The sequence below is a fragment of the Acinonyx jubatus genome, chromosome D4 (assembly GCF_027475565.1).
Source record: "Acinonyx jubatus isolate Ajub_Pintada_27869175 chromosome D4, VMU_Ajub_asm_v1.0, whole genome shotgun sequence".
Lineage (NCBI taxonomy): Eukaryota > Metazoa > Chordata > Mammalia > Carnivora > Felidae > Acinonyx > Acinonyx jubatus.
Window position 1 is genome coordinate 23,162,744 of NC_069391.1, and position 22,950 is coordinate 23,185,693.

Consider the following 22,950-nt stretch of genomic DNA (forward strand, 5'->3'; position numbering starts at 1 on the left):
TGCTCAAGGTCCCCAAGCCAATAAAAGGGTCAAAAATAATAGTAGAAACTAATGATTAAATTGGAATAGAGCACAAAATTACCAAATTGGGAATAGCAAACATTTTGTTTCGAAATTAGTTCATTATTGGATTTATTTGCATTCTTTTTGTGGGCTTTTCCCCCAAATAATTATAATTAGAAGGCTTAGCGCTATTGTTTTTTGGTGACAGTACTAGCCAAAACTGACAGTTTTTTAAAGTGATGTTGTCATCACATCTGTCACTTTGTGTGTGTGTGTGGAATTTTGCATTAACTCATCTTATGAGAACATGCAAGTCTATTGAGCAAGACATAAGTTCATTCACATGAGTTCATTCCCAACACATGGCCCATATGATCCCTCTGCTAGAGACAATGTACAGTTGACCTCCTAACCAACCCGGGTTTGAACCATGCATGTCTACTTATATGTGGGTTTTTTTTTTTTTTTTCAATAAATGTAGTCTGGTACTGTAAATGTATTTTCTCATCTTTAGGACTTTCTTCGTAACATTTTTCTCTAGCTTACTTGATTGTGAGAATACAGCATATCATACATAAAACATTCAAAATATTTGTTAATCAACTGTTTATGTCATCAGCAAGGCTTCCGGTCAACAGTAGACTATTGGTTTCTTAAGTTTCTGGGGATTCAAAAGTTATACATGGATTTTTGACCGCATGGGGTGTTGGCGCCCCTAACCCCCATGTTGTTCAAGTGTCAACTGTATTTAGATACAAGTAGTTACAAGCCTATCAAAGTGGCAGGCTTTAAACTTTTTTTCTTAATAATCCTGGGGAATCATCAAATTTTCAAATTAGAATTGGCCTCTTAGATTCTAGTCAAGCAGCTTCTTAGATGATTCAACTGGACTAGATTGGATTAAGTCCAAGATCAGATAGATTTATTTATCTCACTAAATAAGTAAATGGGGACTAGCAGAAGTGAAGTGACCTACCCAGTATCATAAATTAAGTTAGTGTCAAAGCTGCCGCTAGGACTCAAGGTTGTTTCCACATGTCTTCTGGGGTAGAGTAATGATTTGATTTTATATACACAGGAATCTTACATTCTTAAAGGAATATTGTGTGGTTGAAACTCAATGGAGAATATATGACTATTTTTAGTTCTCCAAAACTTGTATATATTATACAGAAAAATATTTTTTTTTTAAGTTTACTTATATGTCTTGAGAGAGAGAGAGTGCACGAGTGGGGGGCGTGCAGAGAGAGAGGGAGGACAGAGGATCTGAAGCAGGCTCTGCACTGACAGCAGAGAGCCCAGTGCAGGGCTTGAACTCATGAACCGTGAGATCATGACCTGAGTGAAGTCAGACTTTTAACTGACTGAGCCACCCAGCTGCCCCAGAAAAATATTTTTTAAAGATATTGAGTGATGTCTCAAGTCACAGAAAGGCATCATTGGGGATTCCTGATAATAGCATTTTTTTTTTTAAATCTCAGCTGTTCATGATTAAAATAAAATGTAGGAACATATTTGCAGGGAATGGGAGAGAGGAAAGAAAAGGAAACATGGAGATCTGGCATAGGAACCCACCATGGCATTGGTGAGGGAATTGTTTTAGTTCTGCAGCGGGTGTAAATCAAACTGCAATGACAATGGTTTGTACAGTTGCTCTCTCTGAAATGCAAGATAGTAATAAGTTCTGTATGAATCCTATTATTATCTGTGGGTTTTTTTCTTTCTAAATTATTAAACACGTGACACAAGTTCTTGGCAGAAAGTTAAAAAACACAAATAAGCAAAAAGAAAATGATAGTTTGAATTCCACCACTCATGGATAAAAAAAAAAACTATTGGTATTTTATATATTTTATTATACACCTTTTTTCTGAGGCATATAAAAAATACAGATATTTCTGTGGGGGAAAAGTGCTCATACTGAGCAACCTGATTTGAAAGATTCTTATATAATTATGGAATTGTTAAATATATTGATATCTGTGTTATCAGTTTTCAGGGAAGCCTGTTCACATCAATATGATTCTCAAAGTGTGGCCCACAGACCAGCAGCATTAATAGCAGCTGAATCTTGTTAGAAATGCAAGTTCTCGGGGCGTCTGGGTGGCTCAGTCGGTTGAGCATCCGGCTTCGGCTCAGGTCACGATCTCGCGGTTTGTGGGTTCGAGCCCCGCGTCGGGCTCTGTGCTTGACAGCTCAGAGCCTGGAGCCTGCTTCCGATTCTGTGTCTCCCTCTCTGCTCCTCCCCCACTCATGCTCTGTCTCTCTCCCTCTCAAAAATAAATAAACATCAAAAATATTAAAAAAAAAAGAAAAAGAAATGCAAGTTCTCAGGCCCTACCCTAACCCTGTTGAACCAAAATTTGCATTTTAACAAAATCCCTAGGTGATTCCTGTGCGCATTAGTTTGAAAGCACTGCGTTACTCCCATGGCTTTTAGCCTTCAGCACACTGGGACGCCCTAAGGGAGCTTTGAAAAATCCGTTGCCCAGATCAATCAGGTCAGAATCTCTGGGGGTAGAACCCCACATCAATATGTTTTTAAAGCTCCCAGGTAATTCCAAGGTACAGCCAAAGTTAAGATCCGTGGTCTCAGTATACGGAATACTCACCGGGCTGGAAGAGGCCCAGAGAAGTCAGTTAGTGTCTAATCCATTGGCTCTCAACCCTGAGTGACCATTAGAAATCATTTGGGGTGCTTTTAATACCAGAAGTTCGGCCACAACACAGAGATTCTGATTCATTTGGTCTGAGACAGGGCTTGCTCATTTATACCCCCAGCACTTAGTAACGACAAAAGGTAGCAATAGACATAAAGACAGCTAGAGTCAATAGGCAAAATGCCAGTCTTGAATCACCTGCATGTATGAATCCAAAACTTAAGACACGCTGGGGTTTTTTCTTCCTTCAAAACGTATCCTTGTATCTCACATATGAGCAGGCTATAATATTTTATACGATGCACTGAGTACCTTTAGCAATTGTAGCAGAAGAAGGAAAGAGGGTTGGAAGAAGCATGTAATATGAGGCTTTTATTTTTCTTTCCAGAGACCAGGTGTGAAGCTCCTCTTGGGTTTCTGAACGGGAAAGCCAAAGTCGAAAACACTGCTGCTGGACCCAGTGTGGTATATTCCTGTAACAGAGGGTACAGCCTTGAAGGGGCACCTGAGGCATACTGCACTGAAAACGGAGCTTGGAGCCACCCAGTTCCTTTCTGCAAACGTGTGTGTTGACTCTAAGAGAGGTTTTAATCAGATTCAGTTTCATGATTAATTTCCCCAGTGTCTGAAACAGAGTAAACTCCACTGAGTGAGACTGACCCAGAGAAAGCCATCAGTGTATATCCAAACCAAATACTGTGGGCTATTTTTAAAACCCAGTTATATTATCTGAAATATCCGAAGAATTGGCTTTCGTCAGATTCCTTGGATGATTACAGGTAGTCCAAGGCACTAATAAAAAATGCAACTTAATGAAAAAATTTTCACGCAAGTGTGTAATGAATCTGACTGGGGCTGTGAAAAGGGTGAAGAAAGAATATAGTAATGTCTAATTTTAATATAATAAAGTATATACATATATATAATGAATGAAGATAATTTAGTTAGAAGCATTAGAATGAAAACAACATTCACATGTAAGATCTGAACTGAGGGAGCTCTGGTTATTGTTTCAAGTGTTATAATGCAGTAACTGAGCCTTCGAGACTCAGCTGATGCCTTCCTCACTCACAAACACCTCTTGTGCGCACTGAAAATCAGGAAAACCAAAACTGCTGAAATATATGTTAATATGCGTGTCACACACTTGCAGTGAGAAGTCTTTGTGCTATCATCATTGCTGTTTTTCCTTCAGACCTACAAAATGAATCCACTCTTAGAAATAAGCCTTGAAAACTCTACAATTTAAGTTCTAATATCCTGTTCATGGTAGTGTAAGTCTAAAGTTAATATCAGCTTACTTAGAAATGTCTGCCAATTCTCTGGGTCGTCCTTCTGTAGGATGTTCAGTTAAAGAGAGTAAAGTGACAACGAGAAGCATTTACTCTGCATTTTTAATATTTTTTTCTTCATATATATAAATGAAAAAAGGGGGGAATGTTGATGCACTCCGTGATTTCTAGCACACCTCTTGTTTCCCTAGTGTTGAGCCATCATTTCAAACAACTATTTAATTTCCCATCTTAGAATTTTAGGACAATGTGTGAGTGGTTGACTAAGTTGGGGTTTTCAGACCTTAACTGATCTTATCCTTAAAAATAATGTCATGTGGACATTATTTGTCCAAAACAAATATTTTTGTTTTATTTTTTTAACACTACTTTAAAAAATATTTATTCATTTATTTTGAGGGGGTGCGGGGAGAACTGTGAGCAGGGAAGGGCAGAGAGAGGGGGACAGAGAACCCCAAGCAGACTCCACGCTGCCACCAGAGTCCCACGTGGGGCTCAGACTCACAAACTGTGAGATCAAGACATGAGCCACCCGAGCCACCCAGGCACCCTCCTTTTTTTATTTTAGAGAGCGGGGGCAGAGAGAGAGAGGGACAGAGAAAGAGAATCTTAAGCAGGCTCCCTGCTCAGCATGGAGCCCGACGTGGGGCTCAGTCTCACAACCCTGAGATCACGACCTGAGCCAAAATCTAAAGTCAGGTGCTTACAGACTGAGCCACCCACCTGCCCCCAAACCGAGGTTTTTTGTTTTTTTCTTAATGTTTGAAGTTCCATATTTTTAAGCCTCATTATCATAACTGTGAACCCAGCTCCTACAGGGCTCACCCCACTCTGCATTTGAGGAAATCAGAAAAGAGATTATCAGTAAGCATTGTTTTTTCTGTTTAACAGCAAATCCATGCCCTGTTCCTTTTGTGATTCCTGAGAATGCTCTGCTTTCTGAAAAGGAGTTTTACGTTGATCAGAACGTGTCCATCAAGTGTAGGGAAGGCTTCCTGCTCCAAGGCCGGGGCGTCATTACCTGTAACCCCGACGAGACGTGGACACTGACAAGTGCCAAATGTGAAAGTAAGTAAATGGAGATGGAAGCCATTTCATCTCATGAGTGCAGAATGTTTTCTCATCCTTGTGAGATTATTTTTAATCAAGTAACTTAAATGTAGATATTTAGGTCTCTGTCTTATCGTGGTTATCGGCTTCTGTGTTGACAATTTTTAAAATTAAAAAAAAAAAAAAAGATCTTTGCATTCCAAACATAAAAAGGGAAAAATCTTTCCAGAAGTAGGCTAAAACCTACCTGACCAGAATTCACTGAAGAGATTTTCAAAACATGCTCTTCTAGGAATGAGCAAAATATTAAATCTAAAATACATATTTTTTTCTGAGGTACCTGTCTGGCTCAGTGGGTAGAGCATGCAGCTCCTGATCTCAAGGTCCTAACGTCAAGCCCCACACCGCGCATGGAGATTACTTAAAAAAAATAAAATAAGGCACACCTGGGTGGCTCAGTCGGTTAAGTGTCTGACTCTTGATCTTGGCTCAGGTCTTGATCTCAGGACTGTAAGTTCAGGCCTCATGTTGGGTTCCATGCTGGCCATGAAGCCTACCTTAAAATAAGTAAATAAGTAAATAAATAAAATACGTATTTTCCCCATATTGTGAGAGTCCCCAGACTATGGGCTGTGGATGCTTTACAATACGAAAATGATTCCACATTGGTTCTCAAACTTGAACCACCTAGAGGGCTTGTTTAAAACAGGTTTCTGGACCCCACCCTAGAATGTCTGATTCAGCGAGGCCCAAGAATCTGCCTTTTGAACAAGCCCCCAGGTGTTGCTGCGGGTCCCAGAACCAAAAAGTTTGAGACCCTCCAGGCTAGCACCATGTGATACATCACACGTCATCTGGCGGCATCTCTTATTGCCTTGTGATAACTCTTGACATCTCTTCACATACACTTCCTGCACTTAAAACATCTCCCCTGCCCAACGTTCTGCCCTCCGGCTCCCTTGTACTCCAAGCTACTCCCTCTGCAGCAGTCAGTGAACAAATTCTCATCGAGTCTAACCAGATGCAAGACACTGGGCTATATAGTCGACAACTATGTCATGCCTACAATAGCGTCTATCTTTAGAACACTTGCACCCCAGTTGTGAAGTGTGAAGGCCATGGGGATTGTAGAGTCAGAGAAGACCTGGGTTTGAATTCTATCCTCAAAACTTTCTAAGTCGGAACCCATGCCAGTGCCCTAACTTCTCTGAACCTTCGGGCTCTCCTGTGTTAGTGACACCAATAATAGCTATCTTGTAAGTTTGCTTTGAAGAGTAAATGAACTGGTGTATTTTAGCAGTGTCCCCTGGTAGGAGGAGATGCACCAATGGCCCAAGTGCCTGGAGTTTCAACTAGCAGCCTACCTACTACAGCATTAGAATTTTGATTTTAGGGCACTTGGGTGGCTCCGTCGGTCAAGTGTCCGACTTTGGCTCAGGTCATGAACTCACAGTTCCTGAGTTTGATCCCCGCACCGGGCTCTGGGCTGACCGCCTGGAGCCTGGAACCTGCTTCAGATTCTGTGTCTCCCTCTCTCTCTGCCCCTCCCTCACTCACACTCCGTCTCTCTCTCAAAAATAAATACACATTTAAAAGATGAAAAAAAAAAAGAATTTTGATTTGACTCCAGGGAACATATACTATGCTTTTAGTCTTATAAAATCTACTCCAAGTGAAATAGGAAGCATTACGTGTGTATAAGCCTTGACCACCAGCCTGGACTAAAGCAGGCCAAGTGGCCTGATTTCTGCACGCATATCCTCACATCAGTCTTGGCTCCCTGACAAATACCACTCCGAGCACTGGAAGAAAAAGCAAGGAGAGACATGCACTCTGGTGCATGCTTAATTATTCCTCAATATTCTTGAGAGGATCAGGGGTTGCCTTGGAGAGAAGGAGACAGTTTCTACCATTGTTTGTTATCCTCAATCCCTCTTCTGCATTTTCTATTAAAGCAAAAGCCTCTGGCTTAGAAGAAAGTATCTTCCCTGAGAGACATGAGCAACAACTTCCCTCATTTTTTTGTCACCTCATCCTGATATCTGTCCTTACGAGTCAGCGACTCAAATTCAGTGTGTCTAGGAATCACCAAGGGTAGTAAGATGCAGACTCATAAGCTAGAAGCTCCCAGAATTTGCACTTTAAAAAAAATGGTAATGTTTATTTATTTTTGAGAGAGACAGAGAGACGGAGCACGAGCAGGGGAGGGGCAGAGAGAGGGAGACACAGAATCCGAGGCAGGCTCCAGGCTCTGAGCCATCAGCCCAGAGCCCGACGCGGGGCTCGAACTCACGGACCGCGAGATCATGAGCTGAGCCAGAGTCAGATGCTTAACCGACGGAGCCACCCAGGCGCCCCCCAAAATTTGCACTTTTAATGTGAACCCAAGGTGATTCCCATATAGGTGGTCTGAAATCCATGCTTTGATCATTTCGGTGAACCAGCCATGATCTTTCTACATGCTATTCACCCCAACCTGGAAGCTTCATAGCCTCCACTCAAGCTTTGTAGCCTAGTCCAAATGCTACTCTCACTGCGATTTGTATCTTGACAGTCCTGGGCATAATTAGTGACGTTCACCTTGATTTTCCCATAGTATAGTCTCCAAGCCTCTATGACAGCTGTCTCTTAAATTGCCCATCTTCCTCCCACTACTCTGAGTAAAGGGGCAGCATTTTCTTCATCAATTTCTTTTCCAGTTTCCAATAAATATTTGATTTAAGTATTTACATGAATACATATTTGCCATCTGATTCGTTTAATTAATGTCTGTAACCACCTTAGAAAGAAAAGAAAATTTAGAAAAATCGTACACATTGTTCATTTTCACTGACAAGTTCTTAATGGTATCATGTCCATGGTCACCTTTTAGAAGCCAATTCAGGGAGAGTCATCCAAAAAGTTAGACTTCTACAAACTGGGTATCGATTGGAGCACCAACTCTAATTCAACCCTTGTCTTGTGAGCCTCCCCAGAACGACTCTAGTTATCTCAACGCTTCTTAAAGCAAAATTAGTTACAAGATTTTTTATTGAAATTTACATACAGTACGGGGGTGCCTGAGCGGCTCAGTCAGTTGAACATCCGACTCTTGATTTTGGCCCAGGTCATGATACCAGAGTCGTGAGATCGAGCCCCGCATCAGGCTGCTCACCAAACGTGGGGCTTGCTTGGGATTCTCTCTCTCTCTCTCTCTCTCTCTCTCTCTCTCTCTTAAAATAATAAAAATTAAAAATATACAGTATGCATCACTTTTAAAATTATCATTCATTCTCACACATTTTCATAAGTGACAAGTCACTGCTTTACAGTCTTGAAAAGAAGGAAACTGATGTGAAACCTTGAATGTTGTAAACCTCATCAAAGTATGTAAATTGAGTCTCTAGAGGCTAGAGACAATATTCATTCATTTACTCATTTTTCAAATTTGTTATCAAGAGCCCACTGCATGTCAGTTGCTACTCTAGGCACTAATAAAACAGCCTTGATGGAATCTGCAATACTGCAATTAATGATCTTTACTCTAACACAATAGACTACAAATAGTCCCCATGCTTCTCCTCTTGTAATTTGATAAACATCCTGCATTGAAGTTCTCTTGGAAGCCACCTCTCTGGTGCTATTTGATCTTTGCTCTTGAAATTAATTCAGTCTTTGAGATGAGACTGTGTTCTCTCTCATCTGCTGGCTGGGTTAGTAGCACGGGCTCAATTGTGCTTTTGTTTTCCTGTAGAAATATCTTGCGGTCCACCAACTTTTGTAGAAAATGCCATCACTCGAGGCGTGCGTTATCAGTATGGGGACATGATCACCTACTCCTGCTACAGTGGATACATGTTGGAAGGTCCCCTAAGGAGTGTTTGCCTGGAGAATGGAACCTGGACATCACCTCCTGTTTGCAGAGGTAAGGAAATATTTGAATGGTTATTTCTCATTGAAACTGTAGAGAAATGTATATGGAAGTCTGGGGAGGCCAACGGCTAGGATGCCTGCTCTGTTCTTTTTCCTTGGCTTTAAATTTTCTCTTGGGGCCCCTGTGTGGCTCAGTTGGTTGAGCGTCTGACTTCAGCTCAGGTCATGATATCACGGTTTGTGGGTTCGAGCCCCGCATCAGGCTCTGTGCTGACAGCTCAGAGCCTGGAGCTGTTTTGGATTCTGTGTCTCCCTCTCTCTCTGCCCCTACCCCACTCGCACTCTGTCTCCCTCTTACTCTCTCAAAAATAAACATGAAGAAAAAATTTTTAAAAATAAATACGTTTCCCTTGACATCTGTGTCATTTTCCTTAACATTCTGGGTTTGAGTTTTAAAAGCTTTCACACAAAACTCTGGCCCAGCACACTGCCCCTTCCTGAGTCAATTATGGCTCCTCAGAGAAGTGCTTGTGCTCTCTTGGAGTGTTCTCCAGCTGCTAGGGGGAGCTGTGTCATGCCTGAGCCACGAGGACACCTCTCGGATGCTCAGGTGTTTCAGCAGATTCCAGTTCCACACTCGCATCCTGGGCAGACCCCGAGCCCCGCTGGGGACGGGATAGCCCGCCCAGTGGGCAGATTCAGAGGGAAGAGGTACCAGTCAGCCCCAGGGAAGCTGAGCCCACCCCATGGTCTCCCTGGCCACGCTGGGGGCTGGTGACAAGCACTCTGAGTTCATGTGAGCACTTCTGTCTCTTCATTTGGTGCACTGAATTGGCAAACCCAAGGATGAATTGTGTATGTGCACTCAATAAAATCTTCCTTGGGGTAAGAAGGTTCTGTGCTTGAAATTCAGCAAAATTGAAAGAAGTAGACAATGAGGCATCCTGGTATGTCCTAAAACTTATACTTTTCCAGTAAAACAGATTTGTTTTGTTTGTTTTGTTTTGTTTTGTTTTGTTTTACAAATCATAGTGATTGTTCCATTCTACTGAAAGTCAGGAGCTATGCTAGTGAACATGACAAACATTAACTCAGGAACTAAAAGAATAATCTAATTGTTGAATGAGTTGTTCACATGGCCGTGTGAACAATGGTTGGATTTGGATTTGGGGTGAAAAGGCCAAAGTCTTTAATGACCTGTGGGGTTGGGAGAATTGAGAAAATCCATGAACGAATGGCCTCAAAAGAGGCAAGGGCAATTGCAAGAGCTGAAAGGAGATTGTCTCACAGCAGCAGTGAGAAATGAGATCACTTACAGGCGAGATGTAAGAGAACGTACAACCTCTTCCTCATGAGAGGGCAGCTGAGGAGGTGACATCCTCAAAGAATAGCCCAAGTTTCCCTTAAAACCAGAAGGCAAATGAGAGTTGTGTGTTTGCTTTGCTTGCTTGTTTGTGTCTTCACTTGTTTGTTTTAAGACACTGAGTGACAGAGGCAGCACCAAAGAGCTATTGGCCATCAAAGGGCACCTTCGGAAGGGCATTTTCACATCTTCTGGAAGAGGCATTTCCCCTGGGGCAGACCAAAAGAGATTATCTTTGGTCTAAACCACCTTGTCCCCTTCTGCTCTGAACCCCCAGGTTATTAAATTTTGAAAGCCATATTCTCAGAACTACCCAAGTTTATGCCTCTTTCTCATAACCCTCACGTTAACCCCTCGCTGAATCTTGAGATTCGGTTTTGTTTCTCTTCTGTAAAACTTGACTCAAGGAAATATAAATAAGGAATCCTATCTTCTGACAGACACTCTTCTATAATTCCCTAGATTTGTGACCCATCCTGCTTCTTTTCCAGCTGTCTGTCGATTCCCATGTCAGAATGGAGGTATCTGCCAACGCCCAAATGCCTGTTCCTGTCCAGATGGCTGGATGGGGCGCCTCTGTGAAGAACGTGAGTCTCCTCAGACCTTACATACTATGTCCTTAAATTTTACTTTGAGTCCTGATACCTTGCCTGGAAGCTGCCAAATCAGGGGAGTTACTAGGAACTGGCTTTACTGGTGGAAGGAACTCATTTGCTTTGGTGGAAGCAAACTTTACTGGTGGAAGGAACTGGCTTTACTGGTGGAAGGAACTCATTTGCTTTTGGTGGGCTTTACTGGTGGAAGGAGCTCATTTGGTCCTGTGGTAGACCAGACAAGAGCATCTGGAGTCTATCTGAATATGTCAGTTGGTTGCAGAAGAATTGGAATATAAGTGACCTTGAAAACACAGTTATCAAGAGCCATCTCCACACATACCTCCTGTCACAAATTTCCCAGAATCTTCTTGGGAAGGAGTTTATAATAGAGGGTTTCCCAGCCCCCATCTTCTCCTACCTCAAGTCAATTTATATACTGTGTCTCTCATTGCTGCAGTTGGGATAAATTCACAGCATTGCATAACATTGTACTTTGTGTGTCGTATTTGCAACCCACCATTCACTCTTTTTCATTAGGGGTGGTTCTTCCCAACTTAAAAAAAAAAAAATAGGGGAAGCGGTCACTCCTGTGTCTACACAATGCTTAGTAAATTAATACAGAATTTCGATCCTTGTAAGTTTGAATTTGAACTTGCGGGAGAAAGTGAATAAGTGATTTTGAAAAAAATTTTAATGGCTAAACTATTCTCTGTTTTAATATCTTAAAAAATATATGTGGGGAAAAATTATTGCCTGTTTCATTGGGAGTGGTATATGGAAATCACATCCAGGGTCATTCATGTGATGGCTCTTGGCCTCTATCAGTTTTATCATTTTTTTGAAGGCCAGACATGTCATAAGAGATTCTAAAACTGTTTTGAGTGTAACTATTTCAACTAATCTAGAAAGAAAAAAATATATACAATGGAAATAAATTTAGGCCAACAACTCACCAAAGCAAGTGTTCTCACACTGAGTAAGAAAGAAGAAGAATTATGTTTTTCCTCCCTCTGCTCTGCTATCATTCTTTCCCATTTAGAGCTCCCAAACTTGACCTGCTTTAATGCTAAGCGTCCAAAGACCGGGGAAACATTTACCCTGGGGGACCCTGAGAGCAGGCCTCGCTTGGTTCACAGGGCACGTGCCTGTGCTACTGCATTAGACCAGGGTTCCCCAAGCTTTAAGGTGCATACGCGCCACCTAGGAGATGTGAAATGCAGATTCTGATTCAGTAGTTCTGGGTTGGGACCTGCGATTCTGCATTTTGTAGCCAACTCCTAGGTAATGCTATTGGCTGGGGAACTGTGCTTTGAGTAAGCAAGCCAATAGACAATCTCACTCCTTCTAAACAGGCTATTCCCTTTTAAAGAGCTCAGTAATTTCTAGGAAGAATGATCACTGGGGACAGTGTAGGAGAGGCCTCACTCAGTCCCCATCAGGCCTTTGCTTCAAGGAAATAAAGGATGAGCTGTTCCATCGCTACTAATGTGTTGCCAACACCGGCCTACAGAGAGCCCGTCTGACCCGTTCTTAGATTTAATTCGAGGCAATAAGAGAGCCTCGAGACGGCCAAACTTCTTGAGCACTTTATGTAATTTGAAAAGGAAATTTGAAACAATAATAACGGGAGAACATTCTGCTTATCCTGTGAAGAGAAAGCACAGCACTTAGCGGACATCGATCACGGTGTATCCTCTCTCAAAGAGTGCATTTGGCACTTGAGTCATTTCATTAGGCTAAAGGTCCAGCCATACTTTCCTGATTGTGTTTTTCCAGTGATACTGATTAATAAACAGAACACATCCGGGGAGACTATCTAGTGGGTCATTCAAGGTTTTACTCCTCCCGGAAAACGGTTTGTGAACACTTGAACATATGTCTGAGTGTGTGTGTTTTGATTTAATCCCTGTCGATCTCCTTTCTAGCAATATGCATCCTCCCCTGTCTGAACGGTGGTCGCTGTGTGGCCCCTTATCAGTGCGATTGCCCACCTGGCTGGACGGGGTCCCGCTGTCATACAGGTAGGTCTTCTCTCTAGGTTTGTTTTCTTGGTGACTTGGCTCCATGAGGCCCTGGAGAACATTGATGAGTATGACTCAGATCCAGAGGTGGCAGTGAAACAAAAGGATGCCAAGGTTTTTCACAAATCCCCCAAGATGGTGTCTTGAATGATAGTCTCAATGCTGAACTCTACGGCTGCTTCGTAGGCACCTGTCAGGGTCGTGAACCAAAGAAGAGCTTCTAAGTCAGCTCAACCGCCTGCCTTCTTCATGTCATCTGCTCTGTTTGCAGAATATCGAGAAAGCATGCGGAGGTTCAGAAGAATATTTATTTTAAACTCTGTGAAACTAAATTACTGTATTTGTGGTAACTAGAAAGAACACGACCCTGAATAAAAACCATTTAAGTTAAAGTGGAAATCTCCTCAAAGAGATGGTTCCTTCGTGGACAACAGTAACAAACTGTTGTTCATTGATTGGTGACAAATGTTGTCCCCTTAACCTTTGCCTGTCTCAAATATTTACTCTTCTGTACTTTGAGGTCTTAACTGATTATCGATCTGTCCTTGCTCCTCCTAGATTATATGCCACTTGAGGGCAGGGATGCTTCTTCATGATCTTTGTATGTCTGCTACCTAGCATGGTGCCTGCATATGATCAGTTTCTCATATCGAATAAATGAATCTGCTTGACATGACAGGTTTTGGGGCGCCTGGGTGGCTCAGTCCATGAAGCATCCAGCTTCGGCTCAGGTCATGATCTCACGGTCTGTGGGTTCAAGCCCCGAGTCGGGCTCTGTGCTGACAGCTCAGAGCCTGGAGACTGCTTTGGATTCCGTGTGTGTGTCTCTCCGTCTCTGCCCCTCCCCTGCTCATGCTCTGTCTCTCTCTGTCTCTCATTAAACATTAAGTTTAAAAAAAAAAAATAAATGACAGGTTTTTAAAGTCTGAAATCTTTAGGCAACTGCTAAAAGAACAGAACTTGCTGTATTTATTTGTATTATGTCTAACACTCTACCATCCCTCGTGAAAGCAGTATTTATACCACCTCTCTGGTGGGTAAAACATCAAGTAGAACAGGCATATTGGCACCAAGGTTTGGCATGAACTCTAAGGCTCGGTGACCATGTAATTTAGCTTTCACACTAGGGCATTTTTTGAGTGAAAGGGGTACTATTAATAAGTAAACCAAGGGAATGGGAGTGAAACATACTGTCACAGGCAAAATCACACGTGTAGTCACCCTCCCTCAAGCCAAATAGCCACCCATGAATGTAGGAAAGGAAAAACCTACCAGAGGGAGCCAAATGTGAAGCTTTTGTTTGAAACTCTAAACGCAATCTATATAGTGTTTGTTTCTAACCAGTCAGCTGTGATGTTTTACTGCATTTCTCAAATTGAAGTCACATGCAGACGAGTCTGGCCCTTTTCCAGGCATCTTACTCTGCAGCGGGGGCACCGCTCTTCGAGACGGAGGCATCCTTGAGTCTCCTGCTCCTTCGTCTGCGATCACCAGTATCAGCCCCTTTCTGTTTCTTCCTGCACAGTATCTCCTACATCCTCCTCTGTCCTCGCTGTCACCAGCTAGTAAAAGATCTCTTGTTTGAATCACTGTCAGAGTCTATTGATTAATCTTTCTGTCTCCATTTCCCAGCTAGACATCACTATGTACCACTTTGGGCTTATCTTTTTGCCCTATTTAGGAGCCTAACATGGTTCCCTCTTGTCTCCATATCCAGCCCCAATTTTTCAGCCCAAATTCTTCTAACCTCCAAGGTTCTGCCTAAATTGGCTTCAGCGCACCTGATAAAACTCAGTTCCCATCCTGCCAATCCCATACCATCCCCCACAGTGATGGCTTCTTCATTACCCCCAAATAGTCAGTCCCTTCTCCCCGCATCTCTCAGCACAAACTCACAGTCTCCCTCTTTCCCTTACCTCTTCAACGCTTACCCAACCTCAAAAACCCTGCTTAAGCTTCCTCTTATCCCCAAACTTGCTTTATACCACAATAATCTATTTTCTAACATTCCATTTCTGTAGATACTACACAGTTAGTTAGAACCATGAAGTTTAAAGCTCCATTGATCTGCTTTATTTGTATTTCTTTTAGCTCCTTGGCTCCCTAACTAGAATAAGCTCCCTAATGATGCTGCATCATATAGTGTTCCGTTCTTGTTAACCTCGCAGCAGCTATCTTGGCACGTGCTTACACCCCCTACATAGTAAGCAGACAGCAGCGTATGAAACAGGAGAAAAGATGCAGAATGGCCTCTAAGTAGATAATTCTAGCTAATTGAATTCTCTAAAAGGGGCTCTGCCAACAGTGAAGATAAGTACACTGACCAAGTAAAGACATTCAGAAGTCTTCGCAAGCACAGAATCAGAAAAGCGAGAGTAGTCACCAAAAGATCATTCTAGTCAAAAGTGTGGAAGCGTAACACAGGTGTGTTCACCATAGCAGGACTGAAGCCATAGAGGGAATGTAGGGGTGTGGCTGGAAATGAAGCTGTAAAGATGGACAGAGCCAGAGTAGAAAAATGCAATGGGTGCCAAGTTCAAGATGCTGGATTAGGTCTTACGAGCAACAGAAGCCACTGAAGGGTTTTAAGCAGGAAAATCATACGATCGGATTTTCTTTTAGAAAAGTGATTTTGGCAGCAGTATGGAAAATGGCAGAAAGTAATACTTGCAATAGGGAGACCACTTAGGAAGTTATCAAAGCAGAATTGGCGAGATGTAATGAATTCTGAAAAAAATGATAACCAAAAAAGATGTATTTGAGAGAAGTTACTGTTTTGTTATAGATACACTGCAGCGGGAGAGGTCTGAGAAGAGTCAAGACTGATACAGCTTTGGGGCCCCTGAGGGAAAGGCGGTGCCATTTACTGAGATAGAGAACCCAAGAGGAGCAGGTGTGAATGTGTGGTTAAGGAGTTAAGTATGTACTTGTTGAGTTTGAGGAGCCCATGAAACCTGCAAGGGAGAGGTCTGATAAGGAGTTGAATGAGGGTTTGAGTTCCCAGAAGATACATCTAGATTGAAGACAGTGGTATGTGAGTCATCACTGGAAAACATACACGAAGAAAAACGTAAGACGGTGCAGAAGGCACATAGCACGAGAAGGTAGCCTAAAATGGAATATTGGGGGCACCCATATTATAGGGAAGGAGGAAGGTGTTAAGCTATTAGACAAGGAAGTGAAATGAATGTGTTAGTACTGTCAGGAACCACTAAATCATCATGCTATTGAAAAGGAGTAATTTGGGGTGCTTGGGTGGCTCAGCTCAGGTCATGATCTCACGGTTCACGAGATCGAGCTGCCATCAAGGTCTGCACTGATAGTGCAGAGATTTATTTATCTCAAAATAAATAAATATTTAAAAAAATGAAAAGGAGTAAATTTTTTATTAGCAAGCAGCATCTATGGAGAGTTAGTTTTCAATGATTGGGTTTTATTTTTGTTATTTTTAATTCTGCTTTGTCTCATAATTTCCTCTCTGTTATGTGGCAAATACATGCCTTCTCTTGGCCCATACCTACTATTAACTCCCCAAGAGAGCTCCCCACGGGCAAAGATGGTTTTACCTTTGTCCTCGCTCTTCCCACCTGGTGCTTGCATATCAAGTGCTTGGTACTTTCTGGAGTGTTCCCCATGTTTTATAAATAAGTGATAAAAGAAGTGGCATTTGTTGGGTGCCCAGGTGGTTCCGTCAGTTAAGCGTCCGACTTCGGCTCAGGTCCTGATCTCACAGTCTGTGAGTTCGAGCCCCACATCGGGCTCTGTGCTGACAGCTCAGAGCCTGCCCCCGGCTTCAGATTCTGTGTCTCCCTCCCTCTCTGCCCCTCCCCAACTCACGCTCTGTCTCTCCCTCAAAAATAAATAAACTTAAAAAATAAAGATAAAAAAAAGAAGTGACATTCATGTATATCTTACCAAAGATGAGTTTTTCATCTGGGGAAGGCTACATGTCCAAGCAATAATGAGGGTAAAATCATGAGGCTAAAACTTTCTCATTTCCAACCTTCTTTCAACAAGAATTTTATTTTCTTCTTCCTCGAGAAAGTTCTTCTTTCTCTGTGATATATTAAACTTGCTGGTGGTAGGTCTTCATCAGTTTTTAGCATCTGTAAATTTTGTAGCAAGCAGAGTGTGGTTATGCCAGGATGGCCTTGTGAGAAAAGATGTCCGTATAGTAAATCTTTGGATGTTCACTCAGGGTTTTACCTGTGGCTAACTTTTAATTCTATTCCAGGTTAATTCTATTCTATTCCAAGTAAAGCTGGTAAAAGCCATGAAAATTGTGTTTTCTAGCAAATACAAGGAGCTTTTGAATCATCTGCTATTTTTATTTGTTTGTTTGTTTGTTTTTTTGTTATTTTGGATAATCTTTGCGTCTGATTATCATACGTGTCAATGTCTGGTGTAACAACGCAGTCAGTCATAGAATTCACTGCCAGCTCTCTCAAGCGATACACAGTCTCACTGAGCACTTGAAAAATTTGCAGTTCAAAACCGTATACATCACATCGGTTGCATAAATAAAAAGAATTGCTGAGAAAAATCAGTGGATCTAATGTCATCAGCAGAGGTTTCAGTACACAGGCAGGACTTAACCTGGGACTTACATTTGCAACTTGACTAGCTTGGAAGGGAAAGGGAGGGATGGTGGGTAGTTCACATGAGACCCAAGGTCAAACAGAGTGGCAAGAATGTGTAATACAAATGGTCAGTGAGGAATGGGAGTGGCTGGAGTGGAAAGCAGCATCAGATCTTGTTCTACACCTCTTCATGGATGTTTTCCAACCTGCTAACTATTAATTAAATAAATGCATGCATTTTTCATCCCAGCTGTTTGCCAGTCTCCCTGCTTAAATGGTGGCAAATGCATAAGACCAAACCGATGTCATTGTCTCTCAGCTTGGACAGGACATGACTGCTCCAGGTAAGCCCATTAGAAGAAACAAATGTTTAACTCTAACACAAAGAGATCAAAATTCAAGTTGAGTGTGTCCCAAAAGCCAGAACGTATCTCCAGTTTAAGTAGAAGCTTTTATTTTCCAAAAATACCCGCTTTCCGGTACTCTTTAAATTTGAACTAAAGCCACACAAAGAAATGTTAGTTAAGGATTGGCAAAAGGGTATCTCGCAAATAAATAATCTTGTGCTCACCTTTGGCAGCGCATAAAGTCAAAATTGGAACACTACAGAGAAAGTTAGCATGGCCTCCTCCAAAAGGATTGCATGCAAATTCATGCGACATTCCATAGTTTTCCAAACAAAAGAAAAAAGGTTTCATTAAACAAATAAATTAACTGCCTTCATGAGCAGAAGATTGCATCCTTCATATGTAAGGTTGTAAAATAAATAATAAACAGTACATTTTAATGATGTTCATTTGCATTCCTGGTTACAAAAAAATACTATTGAAATTGATAAGAAATGTTTATTTTTAAAATCAAAACTCTTGTTTCATATTTTTGGTGTGTGTGTGTGTGTATACATATATATATATATATATATATATATATATATATATATATATATATTCAGTATTTAATTGACTAAAAAATTTTAGTGTAAAAATACATCTGTCAATTGGTTTCTCATTTCTAACCAGTAAGTATGTTAGGTGAGAAAAGATTATCACAAAATTAAGTCTAAGGAAGAAAATAGTTTAAAATAATGTAAACTTTTTTATTGAAGAATAATTGACATACATTATATTAGTTTCAGGTATACGATATAATGATTTGATATTTGTATATGTATTGTAAAATGATTACCACAGTAGATCTAGTTAGCATCGATCACCATATATAATTACAAAATTTTTTTCTCATGGTAAGAACTTTTAAGATTTGCTGTCTTAGGAATTTTCAAATATGCAACACAGTGTTTTTAACTGTAGTCACCATGCTGTATGTTACATCCCCATGGCTTATTTATTTTATAACTAGAAGTTTGTACCTTTTGACTCCGTTCATCCATTTCACCCCCACCCCCTGCCTCTGGCAACCACCAATCCGTTTTCTGTATCTGTAAGGGATTTTTTTGGTTCTTTTAGATTCCACATATTAGTGAGACCATATGGTATTTGTCTTTCTCTGTCTAACTTATCTCACTTAGCATAAAGTCCTCAGGGGCCATCCATGTTGTTGTAAATGGCAAGATTTCATTCTTTCGTAGCTGAATAGTATTTCAGTGTGTGTGTGTGTGTGTGTGTGTGTGTGTGTGTGTGTGTGTGTCACATTTTCTTTATCCGTTTATCAATTAATGGACACTTACGTTGTTTTCATATCTTGGCTATTGTAAATAATGCTGCAGTGAACATGGTACATACATCTTTTCAAGTTCGTATTTTCATTTTCTTCAGAGAAATACTCAGAAGTACAAGTAGAATTGCTGGATTGGATGGCAGTTTTGTTTTTAATTTTTTTTCTTTTTTGAGGCGCCTCCGTGCTGTTTGCATAGTATGCAATTTGCATTCCGACCGACAATGCACAAACGTTCTCTTTTCTCCACATTCTTGCCGAAACTTGTTATTTCTTGCCTTTCTGATAATAGCCATTCTCCCTGGTGTGAGGTGATACCTCACTGTGGTTTCGATTAGCATTTCCCTGATGACTGATGATGTTGAGCACTTTTCATGTACCTATTGGCCTGCTATATGTCTTCTTTGGGAAAATGTGTATTCATATCCTCTGCCTATTTTTTTTTTTATTTTTTTTTCAACGTTTATTTATTTTTGGGACAGAGAGAGACAGAGCATGGATGGGGGAGGGGCAGAGAGAGGGAGACACAGAATCGGAAACAGGCTCCAGGCTCTGAGCCATCAGAGCCTGACGCGGGGCTCGAACTCACGGACCGCAAGATCGTGACCTGGCTGAAGTCGGACGCTTAACCAACTGCACCACCCAGGCGCCCCACCTCTGCCTATTTTTTAATCCAATTGCTTGGGGTTTGTTTTTATTTTGTTTTGTTTGTTTGTTTGTTTTGTTATTGGGTTGTATAAGCTCTTTATATATTTTGGATGGTGACATCTTATCAGATATATAATCCCATTCAGTAGGTGGCCTTTTCATTTTGTTTGTTGATGGTTTCATTTGCTGTGAAGAAATTTTTAGTTTGATGTAGTCCCACTTGCTGATTTTTGCTTTTCTTGACTTTGCTTTTGCTGTCAAATCCCCCCAAAAAATCATCACCAAGTTCTATGTTTTCTTCTAAGAGTCTTATGGTTTCAGCTCTTATATTCAAATCTTTAATCCATTTTGAGTTAATTTTTATGTTTGGTATAAGAAAGTGGTCCAGTTTCATTCTTTGGCATGTGGCTGTCCAGTTTTCCCAGCACCATTTGTTGAAGAGTTTGTTGTATATTCTTGGCTCCTTTGTCATAAATTAATTGACCATACATGCAAAGGTTTATTTCTGGGCTCTTTTTCCTGTCTTTCTGATCTCCATGTCTGATTTTATGGCAATACCATATTGTTTTGATTACTAAACTTTGTAATATAGTTTGAAATGCAAGAGCATGCTGCCTCTAGCTTTGTTCTTCTTCCTCAAGGTTTAAACTTTTTTAAACTTCAGGAAATGTCAGACGTACTACCTCATACCACGGATAAAATATTTTCAATATTGTAACATTGTCCTCACAAATGTTGCAATGTTGGAATATTAACAGCTCTATTTTAAGGTTTTCAGTACGTGTCATTGTATTACATCACTTAGATTTGTATTATGTACATTTACTTCTGTCTTAAAGTAATCATTTAAAATAAATGGATATTTTCATATTCTCTTCAAAAAGTGGGAAATTCAGCCAACTGAAATCAACTCTAATTTTCCCATTTTTTAAAAGTTCGTTGTGATTAGAATACAAGTCAGCTTGCAAAGGCAAAAACCTATTTAAGTACACACTTTATTAACAACAACAACAACAAAAAATCAGCCCTGGGCCAATGAATTTCTTCCTATCAAGTATATGCCAACTCTGCAGAGAGAAAACATAAACTCCAAAGAGCAAATTTGGATTATATATGGATATGTAGAAACTTCCAAGATAAAAATGATGGTTTTACATGAGAGCAGAGTTGAAAGAATTTTAAAAAAACGAGAGTCAAACTGCAATGGATTTCTGGGGGGAAAAAAGAAAAGAAGAGAGAGAGAGAGAAAAGAAAAGATAAAAGGACTAAGAATGACAGTGACTCAAAAAGGAACAGGAAGTATTTCTAAAATTCTTATAATTTTATACTTTCTATTTCAACTCCTTCATCTTCTAGATAAGAAAAGGAAACCCAGAGTTTGTGTGGTTCCCTAACATCAAAATACTCCAGAGGATCTCTTTCTCAACTAGGGGAAGGATAAGTATTAGCTTATGTGAAGAAAATGATTAATAAAGAGAACAAAATCTCGATTTTTTAAAGCAAAAGTTTAATGAAGGAATCCAGATGTATATATTCAGCAAAATGAGTTAAGAGGCATAGCCCACATACGAGGAGAGGTTCATCTTCAACCCAGAAGATGGGGCAAGTCCCTGCCTCCTTGTACTGTGATCAGTTATTCTAGGAGATGTGTAACAGTCGGGACTCTCTTATTGCAACTCTAACTAGCTTCACTAAAGAAAGGAATATGTCCTCAGGCTAGAAGGACCTTGCACCCAAAGACATGAGGTGGCTGAGCATCAGGAGGACCAGACTGAGGACTTGAAAGCCACCTAAAGCCTGTCCACCTCTCGTCTCCCCTCTTCTCTCCAGCGTCTGTTCCATCCTGTCTTTTGCTGCAATGGGGTTTTCTCTGCTGCTCAGTTCAGGTGGAGGGACAGCCCTGCTTATAGCTTCCACATTTTACATGTCATCCGACAGTATCCACGCAAATAGGGCACTGACCCCGTTTAACGATCCGGAAGAACTGACTACTCCAGATCGATTGAAGGGCCCACGAGGGGTCAGTGAAACTGCGGCCCTAGGTTGAGTTCTGTTGTACTAACTTGAAGGGTCATTTTGTCAAAATCTCTACCTTACTTATGGGTGAAGGGGAGAGGCAGCTGGCAGTTCCCGGAAGAAAGAAAGGTGGAGTATGATTCCCTGAAATGGGGAGAAGAGAAAGCTTTTCTGAGAAATCAAAACAGTAAATGTTTCCAAGCAATTTTTTATTTCCTTCTCTCCCACAAGACTGAGTGCCTTGAAGATTGTATCCCTCGGACTTGGTACGGACACACAAACTGGTGCTCAGTAGACGCTTCTTCACGGATGGAGCGCCTTCCTGCCATCAGTGGCGGCTGGGGGAGAAGCACCCCATGGCAACCATTAAATCCCTCAGCCTCTAACCTCCTCTGCTGATGAATAAGGCAGACCCCGTATCATTTCCAGTTCGTTCCGTCCTTAAGAAAGAGACTGGGTTTCCTCTGATCTCTATGTGCATCTTCAGAAAATTGACCCTAAGTAGATGCCGTAAACAAAACCCATCAACTGTTAATGCTTAAGAGACTTCCAGGTTCACAAAGTCCAGGCTCATCATTTTAGAGATAAGAGGATTATCAGACAGGGAATTGGTGAGAGGGACGGGATCAAAACCCGGGTTCTTTTGATTCTCCGATCTTTTCATAAGGTAGCACCTGTTCTCAAGGAACGACCCCCATCCCTACAAACCATGTCACAGATAATGCCCAGGCATCTGAGACTTTCAATGCTGTTGTCATCAGCCCCTAAGCTCTTACGTCTTCAGTTTTTCTGTTGAATCTCTTTGTTTTTTTGTTCCAGGAAAAGGAGGACTGGGTTTTAACCACTGCACAACCAACCAGCTCTCCTAAAAGCAGGATCATCTCTTCCTGGGAGTCCTGGGCATCCTGGAACTTACGCAAAGAAATTCCAACACGGTGCTGGGTCTTGTTTTGTTTAGTAAACTTGTTATTTTGGGTTTACCTTTTTATTTTGTGTTATATTTTGTTATTCGTTGTGACATACTTTGTTACATGTTTCCATTTTTAAATATGCTTGTATTTTCTATATAAAAATATATTAAATACATGCTGCTCCGCTCACAAACTGTACATACTCTGCTGTCTGTTGGGAAAGTTCCTGCTACACATTTTTATTCCGTTACTTCAAGTGATTTTCCAATTAAAATATATTTTGC

At 41.1% G+C, this 22,950-nt stretch overlaps 1 protein-coding gene and 1 non-coding gene across 4 annotated transcripts in view; both read left to right on the plus strand.

Annotated features, from left to right (window-relative positions):
* Window positions 1-22,741, plus strand: part of SVEP1 (sushi, von Willebrand factor type A, EGF and pentraxin domain containing 1) — a 197,112-nt gene extending 174,371 nt beyond the window's left edge. For 2 of the 3 annotated variants that reach the window (XM_027034811.2, XM_053204811.1), the window contains exons 42-48: window positions 3,052-3,225; window positions 4,847-5,023; window positions 8,739-8,909; window positions 10,712-10,807; window positions 12,742-12,837; window positions 17,668-17,761; window positions 22,575-22,741. In XM_027034811.2, the coding sequence (XP_026890612.1) occupies window positions 3,052-3,225; window positions 4,847-5,023; window positions 8,739-8,909; window positions 10,712-10,807; window positions 12,742-12,837; window positions 17,668-17,761; window positions 22,575-22,596 (830 nt within the window). In that variant the 3' untranslated portion in view covers window positions 22,597-22,741. The remainder of the gene's footprint in view (window positions 1-3,051; window positions 3,226-4,846; window positions 5,024-8,738; window positions 8,910-10,711; window positions 10,808-12,741; window positions 12,838-17,667; window positions 17,762-22,574) is intronic. The other variant, XM_027034812.2, reaches the window with a different exon arrangement.
* Window positions 17,981-18,090, plus strand: LOC113592925 (U6 spliceosomal RNA). Its single transcript, XR_003412927.1, has one exon. It is a non-coding gene; the product is annotated as a U6 spliceosomal RNA (small nuclear RNA).
* Window positions 22,742-22,950: the final 209 nt, after the last annotated feature.